At 44.0% G+C, this 11,983-nt stretch overlaps 1 protein-coding gene across 1 annotated transcript in view; it reads right to left on the bottom strand.

The window, feature by feature from the left end:
- Positions 1–11,983, bottom strand: part of LOC107120956 (macrophage mannose receptor 1-like) — a 59,081-nt gene that overhangs the window by 33,073 nt on the left and 14,025 nt on the right. The window contains exons 5-10 of the mRNA XM_015423748.1: positions 11,835–11,948; positions 10,993–11,136; positions 6,631–6,813; positions 4,815–4,972; positions 3,030–3,140; positions 546–661 (exon numbers count right to left, since the gene is read on the bottom strand). Coding sequence (XP_015279234.1) covers positions 546–661; positions 3,030–3,140; positions 4,815–4,972; positions 6,631–6,813; positions 10,993–11,136; positions 11,835–11,948 — 826 coding nt within the window. The remainder of the gene's footprint in view (positions 1–545; positions 662–3,029; positions 3,141–4,814; positions 4,973–6,630; positions 6,814–10,992; positions 11,137–11,834; positions 11,949–11,983) is intronic.

Here is an 11,983-nt window from a genome sequence, read left to right as displayed (position 1 = left end):
TGAGGGTAGGGATCCCACTCCTGACCTTTGATGGGGTGCTGCTGGTGCCAGCGCCAGAGGTTAGGAGCTTGGGAGTGCTCTTGGATGCCTCCCTTATGATGGAGGCCCAAGTAGCAGCCACTGCAATGTCAGCCTTCTACCATCTTTGGCTGATTAGGTAGTTGGTTCCCTTCCTCGAACACAATGACCTGGCATCAGTGATCCATGCAATGGTCACCTTGAGGCTGGATTACTGTAATGTCCTCTACATGGGGCTGCCCTTGTCCCAAATTCATAAGCTGCAGCTAGTGCCGAACGTGGTGGCCAGGCTGTTGATGGGCCTCCCCAAGTGGAAGCACATCCAGCCTGGGCTGAAAGCGCTGCACTGGCTGCCAATAGCATACCGAATCCGTTTCAAAGTGCTGGTACTTACCTTTAAAGCCCTATATGGCCAGGGTCCGACTTACCTGAGGGACTGCCTTTCCCCACACAGCCACAGCTTTGGGAGTCTTTCTTTTCATTTGAATGCCCTTTTGCTCTTGAACAGAGAAAATTCTTTTCAGTACCTGTCCTCTATGAACACCAGGGAACCCTTGTTTCTTTCACATAATTTCTTTGCTTCTGGAAATGTCCCCAATGTTTTTCCACTTAAGTAACAATAGAATCCATGCCTTTTCCAACCCTGTCAGTAAAAAAGAATTATTGACCTCATGTTAGTGCAACAATCAATAGCTGACATCCACATACAGCCTCATGTCCTAAGTCTACAAGTGTGTACAGTGAAGTAATCCCCATAAAAACTTCTTCACAAGTCTGCCAGCTGGATGGAATTTTTTTAAAAAAACTATAGCTGTGATAAAAAAAACATTTCCTGATTTTAAAATTATTTAAGCTTTTTTCAGAGGACATGCAGAGCTGAATGAATGTGATGAATGGAAGGCAGACAGAAGAGGTAAATGTGACAGCCCCCGCTCCTGACTGTCACACCTGTATTTGATAGTCTGATACGTCCTGCAGACAGATGCTTGTATGGTTTTCTTTGTGTGATCAGGAATCCTTAAAAGCAGGGCTATTTTGGGGCAGAAACGCACAGGAATGGAGTTCCGGCTGGCTCCCGAGTTGGCCACACCCGGCCGGAACTAATTAGCATAACAGGCCACACCCAACAGCAGAAACTCATTAGGATTGGCTACATTAGGGATGTGTGGCCTAACACGCAAAGGAGTTCCTGCTACAAAAAAAAGCCCTGGGTTTTGACAACAAACAAGGTAAACAGAATAAGAAGCAAAAGTTGGGTGTGGCTGGATGACCAGACTTCTGGTAAAATGGGGTGTGTGGCCTAAGCTAATGAGCCGTGCTGGCAGGTTGGTGGCCTAATATGCTAATGAGTTTCTGCTGTTGGGTGTGGCCTATTATGCTAATGAGTTCTGGCTGGGCTTTTTCTACAAAAAAAGCCCTGCTTAAAAGTACATTCAATTCAAAGTATTCATTCAACTATAAATGAATCTGAAAAGGACCTTTGTACCTTTGACATAAACAATATCATTTCACTTTAAATTTACATGCTCTAGTTTGACTTCTTTGGGCCCCTGCCACACAGGGGGAAATTGATGCAGGCAAAGTGCGGCTTTTGAAAGCCGCACCAAAAGAGACACACGGCGGCGGGATCACACAGATCCCGTGAGCCACCGCGCAGTTGCTCCTCAGCAAGATCAGATGCCGGGGAGAAAGCCACGGAAGGGAGCACGAGGCTGCCGGCTGCGCATGTGCGCGCATGCGCAGTTCAGCTGGGAGCCTCAATTGCTCCTGCAGACGGCCGTGCCGGCAATCCGACGGCCGCGCTTGCTGCGGCCTTTTAGGTAAGACCTGCTCTTTAGCAGGTTCTTTTTTGCTGCTCATTTTTGGCCTGATGGGCCAGATTGGGGACGGGTGCGCACCGCTTCCCAGATGTTGCGGTTTGATCATGCCCGTTTGCTGTGCCCCCCCAATCCAGCCCTCTTCCGGCCCTAAACCTCCTGTGTGACCGGGGCCTTGGTCATCTTCTTTGGACATGCTATGTGAAGGACAGTGTAATGTCTTTTTGCACAAAGCTCATCAATACTCCAGAGGGGACAGTAGAGCCAGTAAGGTGGATAGGTCAGTTTCCTACGTATCCTACTTCTCTTCTGCTGTTGTTGTTTTGTCTGCACAGGATACTGTTCTCAGGGACTTCCTTCCAGCTACTTCCTTCTCCTGCTGCCTTGCTCTGTCTCCCCTCCAACCTCCATGAGAGAAATATGTGCTCTCAGAATCTCTCTACATCTTCTAAAAAAAATTAAATGAGGGGGAAATAGACCTTGGACATTGGTGAAGGGGGGGCATATGGTGGAAGGTCTAGAGTGGATGGAACAACCTTGAAGTTGGGCAGGGAGTGACCTTCAAGGGGTGGCAAAAGGATGGGGGGGATCAGAGGGAATCTGTACACTTTTGAATTACCTTTGGCTTGGAAGTGAAACAAGGGGGAAACTGGCACAAAAGCACTCTTAGAAAACCCAGGAAAACAGCGAACAAAAAGCAAACTGAGGACTGAAGGGAGGAAAATCAATGCGGAATTAGAAAGAAAACCCAATGGGCACACACGGTGAAAGCGAAGGAAAACACCTGTCCATAATAGGCTCTAGAGTAAGTAGTAAAGGTTTCTTAGGCCAGTAGCACAGCCCTTTAGGACAAAAGTGGAACAAAGTCTCTTCCCTGGCAAGCAGAGAAGAGTGAAGAAGTCATGAAGACTGAACCTGATATGTAGAGGAAGAGAGTGGTTTGGTTGTTGCAGGGAGACAGGGAGAAGCAGGATGCATCAAGTGGAAGTATTGGAGGCAAGCTTTTACTGCTTACCTCAAATATAAATAAAAAACTGGAACCACCTCTACTTCGTTTAGGAAAACCCACCTAAAACCTTTTGGAACAGTAACTGCTGAAATCTTCACAAAAACAACATAATTTGAAGATGAAGCATCAACTTTGTGAGGCTAAGCAGTTTTAGTAAACTTCTAAACAATTTACTTCTGGCTTACATTCTGGCAGCCTGGGTCAGCATCTTCTGGTTCAGAAAGAATTTCCAAAGCTTTTCTTTTACAGATGTAACCATATTCCTCTTGACAGAAAGTATCCACCCAATATCCATTCTGGAAACGGAAGAGTGAAGACATGATTCTCAGTGAAGGACACAGCGCTCCTTATAATTTGAACTTTGTTTCCATTTCCCAGTGCTTGATTTTTTTCTTCTACCCATACAGGGCGGCTTAATGCAACCTTAGTTGCATTAAGAACTGCATAAATTGCCCAATATATATTTACATGACATCTACAAATGAAACCAAAAAAACTACTCAGCAACAACTGAAATGTCCATCTCAAGTCTATGAATAAGAATGAAAAGTAGTTTTCAACTTACAGAAAATGCTATCATTTGCAAATATATTCACATTTGAGAATTTAAGGATGACATGGCCAGAACTCCACAATTCAGTGCAATTTTTTTTAGATATATCTAGCACAGTATCTATGTAGCAGTAAATATATGTTTGTGTGTGTGTGTGTGTGTGTGTGTGTGTGTGTCCAGGCAATCCAAATCCTGCACAAAAGTGAGCTGGAACTTGTGACCTTCATAAACAATGTTCATGCTTTCATTTTGCTAAACTGGGGCCCCGAACAAAGTTAACTATGGCCGGGCCAGTGGGTGAAGAACATCGCGGGGGGGGGAAGCGTGGCAGTTTGCCCCGGGGCAAACTAACACGTGGTAAAGAGATCAGACCTCCCATTGAGGTACCGTGGAGGTTCCGTGGGAAGGGAGAGGAGCTGATCGCAAGACAATTCCGCGCGCAAAAAAGAAGTGCGCGGTGCGGCAAACTGGATGGGTTTTTTGTCGTGTACACCACGACTGCGCATGCTCCGTTGGGTGCTTGTGCGCATCCACAGAGATGTGGGGGGGAAAAAACCTTTTTCGCAAGGGGACATGGGCGGGCGCCGGATGCCTCCGGAAACGCGATTAGACGCCTGCCCTTGCCCCACAGTTACCGGAAACTAGTACCTCCGAGGTACTAGTTTTTTGCTGCGTGTTTTCGACGGGAAGCCTCAGTTGAGCCACGGAAGTGCTACGCTTCCCAGATGTGCCGGTGAGATCGCGCCCGGAAACTCCGCCTGTCTTCCATCGCTCTAGCGTGGCTAATGCTCCGTGTGACCGCAGCCCGGGTCTACAGTGTTTCTTATCATTTATTTTGATTTTTCTAACTACAAGAGGAAAGGGCTATACAAGGCACAGAAAGCTATACCCCAAACACTGGCAATCTCACTCAGTTACTTTTTCTGGCTTCTGAGATTTCAGCAACCATTCAGTACATATTTTCACGTTTATATTTACAGCCATAAGGTGTAGAAACTTTGTTTCCAAAAGCAGGAGACAGAGGAGAGCCAATGCTGCTGGTCCCAACAGAGACACAGTGACCTATGGTTTCCATAGGAAGAGAAGGTATCATGAGACAGCCTAGTCTCACAGGACCAGAAACTGGGGGCCTGCTGTGTGGTATTTAAGCTCTCTCAGACCAAAGCCAAAGAGAATATCAGCTTGCCTGTCTCCCTGATGTCATTGCCCAGAAAGAGAAGGGAGTTAAGTGGTGGGTGGAGGAGTAATTATGTGACCTTGAAGCTCTTCCCTCCCAATTTGAAGCCACCTGCAAAGGGAGAGGGAAGGCTCAGCAGACTCCTTCAACCCCCCCCCCCCAGTGGAAATGCATCTTTTGTAAGCAGGTAGAGAAGAAGACAGCCTTATTTTTACTGTAAGCAGACAGCATTATTTTTACTTCTCCACTCATGATGACACAGTTGTCCAGGGAGTCTTGTAGATAAGTAGGCTCTCCACTCTGCCACTTGGTGTATGTCACACGAGTCCCATCACTCCATTCAAAATACCTCTCAGTCTTCTGGGCATTCAATCCAATCCACAGCATATCTGTTGGATCTTAAGTAGATAAATGCGTAATTAATTTATAACCCAGACCATCTCCCCACAGGGGACTCAGGGCAGTTTACAACATTTTAAAAATACAATTAATAGAAATACAATAAAAATAAATAAACGCAATAAATAAAGCAACAAAACTAATTAAATAACAGCTAGCCAGCTCTCTGTTTCATAAGGCTGCATGAAACAAAGCAGTCTTACGTGCCCTGCCAAATGCTGGAAGATCCCGCAGGGCATGGACTTCCCCAGGGAGCTGATTCCAGAGAGAAAGGGCAACCACTGAAAATGCCCTTGCCCTGGAGGTTGACAAGCAGGAAATTCACAGGCCATGCACTTGTAGAAGACCTTGTGATGATGATCTAAGGGCATGATCATACACACAATTAGACCTGCCATAGGTACGAATGCCGGGCAGATTTAAAGATCGCAATCAGACAACATCTGGGAAGTGCCCTGCAGCCATCGGCAACCCATTCTGCTCTGCCGCAGAAGCGGAGTAAAAAGACACCAGGGAAAATCCAGTCGTAAACAGGTTGCACCGGGCCATGGATGGACTTTCCTGTGTCTGATCACGCCAGTGCACTCTCATGGTGTCAGAATGGTCTGATCAGGCCATCCCGACTCCATTCCATTGTTTTTTCCCCCATCACAGTATGTGCATCATCGCAAACTCCATGGGGAGCCCTCAGTGCAGAGATGCAATTCATCAATTCCTTTTTAAAGTGCATCGGACAAATTCCTTTGAAGGAAATAGCCTTGCTTCCCCCTCATTTTTTCTGGCACGTGTGACTGTGACCTAAGAAAACTATCTGATGAAGGGAGCTTTGACTCTTGAAAGCTTATATCCCCCAAATCTCTTTGGTCTTGCTAAGGTATTACTGGACTCAAATCTAGCTCTCCTATTGCAGACTATTATGGCCACCCTCCTGAAACTATCTTCATGTGTTGAGCAGGATCCTTCAGCATATCCATTGATGCGGAAGGTCATGACAGTGCTGAGAGGCCACTGGGCATGCTTATGTGAAACTAGCATAGCTTATAAAAGGGCGCTGGTGCAAAACTGAGCAATAAAACACTGTGTGAAGAGCTGAACTTTTGCATCATTGTTGCAACTGAGCAGCATTACGGGAATAGCCAGATGCATTCCTTGCATTTGATGTGGTTGAGCTTGAGGGGTAGAATGCATCTTCCCTGCAAAATGTTTTCCCCCAGCCCACTGAAGACCCCAGAAACACTCTTAAGGGTGGCAGAAATAACTGGGGTTTGAAAAGCCAACTCTCAAATGTTATTAACTTTCAAATCCATTCCTGACTCAGCTGTGCTGGTAGGTTTGCCACTGGAATAAGCTATTGCTGTGAATATGTACCTTATTCACATTATGAATCTAGGAAAGTAGATATTTGGAGAAACTTTTTTATATTGTTGGTTCAAGTGAGAAGGAGCCTATGTAACATTTACTGAGTTGTTGTACCAAAAACCTTGTTGTCGGTATAAAACCAGAAGAACACAACACAGTAGGCCTCAAGAGGCCTTGGTTCAAATCCCTACTGTATAAAAATGTTCTTTTATGTATTTGTCTTAATGTTTTCCTTTTTATAATGCCAATAAAGGTAAACTGATTGATAAAAATGTGATACAGACATAGAAGTACTTACTGTAGCCAAGCTGAGAAATGACAAAACTATGCTCTTCAATATTGTGGATACTGGCTAAATCTCCACCTTCCTTTTGACAAGATGATAGTGCACCTTTCCACGACTTGAGGTTTCTTTGAAGGAGGTAACAGTGGCCTGAGTATGGAACCCAGCCATCTGGACATTTCACAGGCTTCAAGTCATCTAAAAAGGGAAGAAGCATATTCAGTGGAAACATATAAAGCTTGGATCCATCTAGAGTTTCTGCAGGTACGAGGGAGCAAATTTCACTGATGCACCCTTCTTACACCCCAAAATATCCCCCCAATGCTGTTTCTGGGAAAGAGGGAAGACCCAAGGAACAGCTTGAGAATTGTGGTTGCCCCATTCAAACCAGAGAAGGGAATTAGCAAATATCCCAACACACACACACACACCGCATCCATGGACATTTTAGGCAGAATGATTGATTACATTATGTGACTGGTTCAATTATTCAATTAAAATATACTGTCAGCACGGATATTTTAAATTACAGTGTAATATTCCATTTGGGGAGGTGACTGTTGCAAATAGAAGTTACCTACCATTATAAAGCAAATATCTCTCTTCTAAGAACTGGTATGTTTTTCTTTAAAGAAATGTACTTTATATCATAAGAGAAGCTGTACATTTCTGAAATTATAAATGTTGCTACATGACGTATGGCATGGGGATCTGCCTGCTGCTCAAGACATAAGATTTCTGGAAATTGAACACCTGTGGGAGTCAGAGCCCAGAGACTAGATACTTTCTTATCTTTTCACTCTGATCTAGGACTGCTCAATAAGATTTTATTTACACTATTTTGCTTAAAAACACCCATTTTGAACCCCTTCCACCTCCACCTTTCAATAAAAGTTATTTGTTTAAGTGTTGTTCAGGGGTTGAATGGGGCATCCACAATTCTTTCTTTTCCTTTCCAGAGCTGATCAGTAGATCTTCAGCAGTCCACAATTCTGACCTTTTTAAGGCTAAAGGGTTACATATGCAATACTGTATTTCTTATCACTCTGGACTTACTTTACTGCTTTAATATAAAATGTATGATCTATACCATATTATACAGAACTGCACTATATTTATAGAATTTGAAAATATACTTTGATTTTCTACAAGAAAAATTGCAAATAGTCTCAGTTCTTGAGGGAGAGAGCTGCTGCCTGCCATACCTTATTCTATCTTATTGCATGTGTATTAGTTTTTGCAATCTGAGAGGTAAGAACAAAATAAACTCTGAAAACATAAACCATCTTTTGTTAGTAAGCAAAAGTGTATTATTTGGACAGAAACACTTTCATACAGTCACAACAGCACTAGCAGAACAAATGTATATTCAGTTAGTATATTGTAGTATACATTATGGCATATTCGTTATGGACAAAAATAGTCACAACCATGAAAATATCTTTTAAAATATGTTGTATATAGTTACACAGGAATGTTCATTATCTAGTACTGTAGATTGTCTTACATAACATTACATTAAAATGATCAAACTACACATGTTCTAATAGCCAACTAATGCCCAATCTGTAGATACTTAAATCTGTGCATCAGGGCCATAAGAACATAGGAGAAGCCAATGTTGGATCAGGCCAATAGCCCATCCAGTCCAACACTCTGTCACACAGTGGCCAAAAATACCAGGTGCCATCAGGAGATCCACCAGTGGGGCCAGGACACTAGAAGACCTCCCACTGTTGCCCCCCCCCAAGCACCAAGAATACAGAGCATCACTTGCCCCAGACTGAGAGTTCCTATCTATACCTTGTGGTTAATAGCCACTGATGGACCTCTGCCCCATATGTTTATCCAATTCCCTCTTGAAGCTGTCCATGCTTGTAACTGCTTTCACCACCTCTTGTGGCAGTGAATTCCATGTGTTAATCACTCTTTGTGATTAGGAGCCAGTTTGGTGTAGTGGTGAAGTGCGCGGACTCTAATCTGGGAGAACCGGGTTTGATTCCCCACTCCTCCACTTGTACCTGGCTGGATGACCTTGTTCAAGCCATAGTTCTGGCACAGCTGTTCTTGAAAAAGAGCAGTTTCTGTCAGAGCTCTCTCAGCCCCACCTACATCAAAGGGTGTCTGTTGGTGGGGGGGGAAGGGAAAGGAGTTTGTAAGCCACTCTGAGACACCTTTGGGTAGTGAAGGGCAGGGTATAAATCCAATCTCTTCTTCTCTTCTTCTTCTTCTTCTTTGGGTGAAGAAGTACTTCCTTTTATTCATTCTAACCCAACTGCTCAGCAATTTCATGGAGTGCCCACGAGTTCTTGTATTGTGAGAAAGGGAGAAAAGTACTTCTTTCTCTACCTGCTCTATCCCATGCATAATCTCGTAAACCTCGATCGTGTCACCCCTCAGGTGTCATTTCTCCAACCCTTTTTTATCATTCTAGTTGCCCATTTCTGCACTTTTCCCAAGGCTATAATATTCTTTCTGACCACATTGAACCCCATTTGCCACATTGACACCCACTCGCCCATCCTTGACAGATGTCCTTGGATTGCCTCACAATCATCCCTGGTTCTCACCACCCTGAACAATTTAGTGTAATTCACAAATTTAGCCACTTCACTGCTTATTCCAAAATCCAAATCATTAACGAACAAGTTAAAAAGCATTGGACCCAGTACTGAGCCCTGCAGTACCCCAATGCTTACCACCCTCCACTGTGAAAATTGCCCATTTATACTCACTCACTGTTTCCTATTAATTAGCCAGTTTTTTATCCATAAGAGGACTTGTCCTTTTATCCCATAACTATTGAGCTTACTTAGGAGCCTTTGATGAGGAGCTTTATCAAAAGCTTTCTGGAAAGTTCCTCATTAAGGCGCCTAAGTAAAGGCCACAGTGACAGAAGATTTTTTGCCAAACTTGGGGGATCCCCAGGTTTGCAGAAAAATCTAAAAACAGCCATAGCCAACCCTCTATAAGCCAGCTCAGTGGTGGGCTAAAAACTGCCAAATGGCAGGGGAAGGATATGGGCACATCAGGTTACATATAGATTGTAAAATACAAATCAATATAGGGTAAAATTAGAGCTATGGCACAGGAAAACAGCATAAAAATCTGCCAGATTCTCTCATTCCATGCCATTTGCCACTGGACAGATCCCTTCAAGAATGTAGGTCCAAAGAATTGTTTTAGATGGCTACTACTGGTACTACCAGTGGTAGGCTGCTGCTATAGTAGTGGTAGTAGTGGTGGTGGTGGTGGTGGTGGTAGAGACAAATACAATAGACTCCTTTGAAGTCAACTCGGAGGCTTCAGTTGGTACTGGATGCCACAGCTGAGTTGTTATCAAGAGCTAGATGGATATGCACCCAAACCGCAGTCATCCCTTTGGTTGCCTGTCAATCATAGGGTTCAATGTAAAGTACTTGTTATCACATAAAAACCCTACATGTCATAGGATCCTGATATCTGCAGGACTCCCTCTCTTGCTATGCCCCAACACAACAGCTTAGCTCATCTGAGCAAAGCCTTTTGAAGGTGTCAGCTGCCCATACACCTGTGTTCTCTGTTGTGGCCCCTGCTTTGTGGAATGGCCAAGCTGGGGAGGACAGAAAAGCTCCCATCATCATGTGAACATTATAAAACAGAATTGCTCTGTGGTGCATTTTTACAAAAGGAGTAGGGCAATAATAGAATGACTCAGGAAGATGATTCTGAAAAGGAAACAGTAGTGCAGTTTATGCCACTGTTAAGGGATATATTATATGTTTATTTGTTTATTGGGTATATTATGCTGCTCTTACTGCATTGTGTTCTAATTTCTGTAATCCCATTCTCTGTATTGTTTGACATATGTCTGATACTTTCATTTGACATATGTTTGATACTTTTGTTGCATTGTTTCAAACTGAGCATATGTGATTCTTTTTTTAAATTGTTGTGAGTTGATCACGTCTGATAGCTGTTTGAATTGTTTCTAGCTGATCATGTCTGATACTTTTTCCATTGCTTGTAATCTTTGTAATCTTATTCCTATTGCACCGTTTATTAGCTATCTCATGCTATTAATACTGTTTGACTGGAATTCGATTCAAAATCTACCTTGAGCCTCAGTGAGAAAGGCAGGGTATAAATACATAAATAAATACTACTTGAAGGCTACCACTTGTACTGCTGGAGGGCACTTTATATCAAAGATTATTTTAAAAACATATACATGATTAGTTCCTGCAGATCTGCTCCACTAGCAATAGTACTTTCCACAGATATGAAAGCCACTTGTATCAATGGAAGGGTCCCTGCACCACAGGAAAAGAAGAAGAAGAAGAAACCTGTGGGACCCATCCTGTATCTTTCATATAGTTCACTTTCAGTTGACCCTACCTGAAGAGATGACTGGGGTGTTTAATGAAGAGTTTTCCTTTTTGCAAATGTATCCAAGTTTATGGCCGCACTCCTTATTCTCCCATTTGCCACTCTGAGACCGCATCGTTGCACAGATTTTCTCTGATTCTGGTGATGGGCTCCCTTAAGAAACAAAGACAGGGATATTCAATGGGCCTTCCTTATATTAACATTGTACCCATTTTTATCATGGCAACAAACAACTGTTTGTCTCATTTGTCAGTTTTATTTCAATTATACATATTGTATGAACTAGAGAATGGGGAAAGGGTGCAGCTGACAATAGTTAAAACACAGTTATGGTAATGATGATTTTTCAATGGGTTGTGCCCAGAGGTCATTTTGGGGGGGATCGCGGGGGATCGCAGTCCTCCCGGGTAAGATACGGGGGCGGGGCACATGATGAAGCCCCACCCCTTGCTTCTGGCCGCCCCGCTTCCGGCCCTCATTCAGCCAGGAGGAGGCAGGAGAAGAGGGAGGGTAAGTTGCTTCCTCCCTGCCTCTCCCCACCCCTGCCTGCCTGGGGCTTCCTTGCACTCCTGCCGGCCTTGCAGGTCCACCGCCGGGCCCCTCATGGGGCTCGTCAGTGGAGCTGCAAGGCCGGCGGCGGCCGGGACCGTTGGGGGCGGGGTGTGTGGCCTTATGACACACTTCCAGTGATGTCAGGGGGTGTGGCATATGCTAATGAGTTATGCTAATGAGTTCCCCTAGCTCTTTTTCTACGAAACGACCCCAATGATTATGGTCAACATGTAGCTACGTTCTGTGGAGGATAGTATTCCTGCCACTTTAAAGGAAATGGTCAATAAATGATCACTCACCTGGAGCCCAATTTAAATATCTGAAAGGATGGTTGCCAGCCCACCGCCATCCACTGTCCATATCCAAACTGTTAAGCCCAATCCAGTAGTCAGTGTTCAGATCAGTTGTTAATCCTATTTAAAGGGAAGAAAAGGAGGAGTAATGCATT

This window comes from Gekko japonicus, unplaced genomic scaffold (assembly GCF_001447785.1).
Source record: "Gekko japonicus isolate JY-2015 unplaced genomic scaffold, Gekko_japonicus_V1.1 scaffold94, whole genome shotgun sequence".
NCBI lineage: Eukaryota > Metazoa > Chordata > Lepidosauria > Squamata > Gekkonidae > Gekko > Gekko japonicus.
Note: the sequence above shows the minus strand (reverse complement) of the source record. Positions and strands in the feature narration are given on the sequence as shown.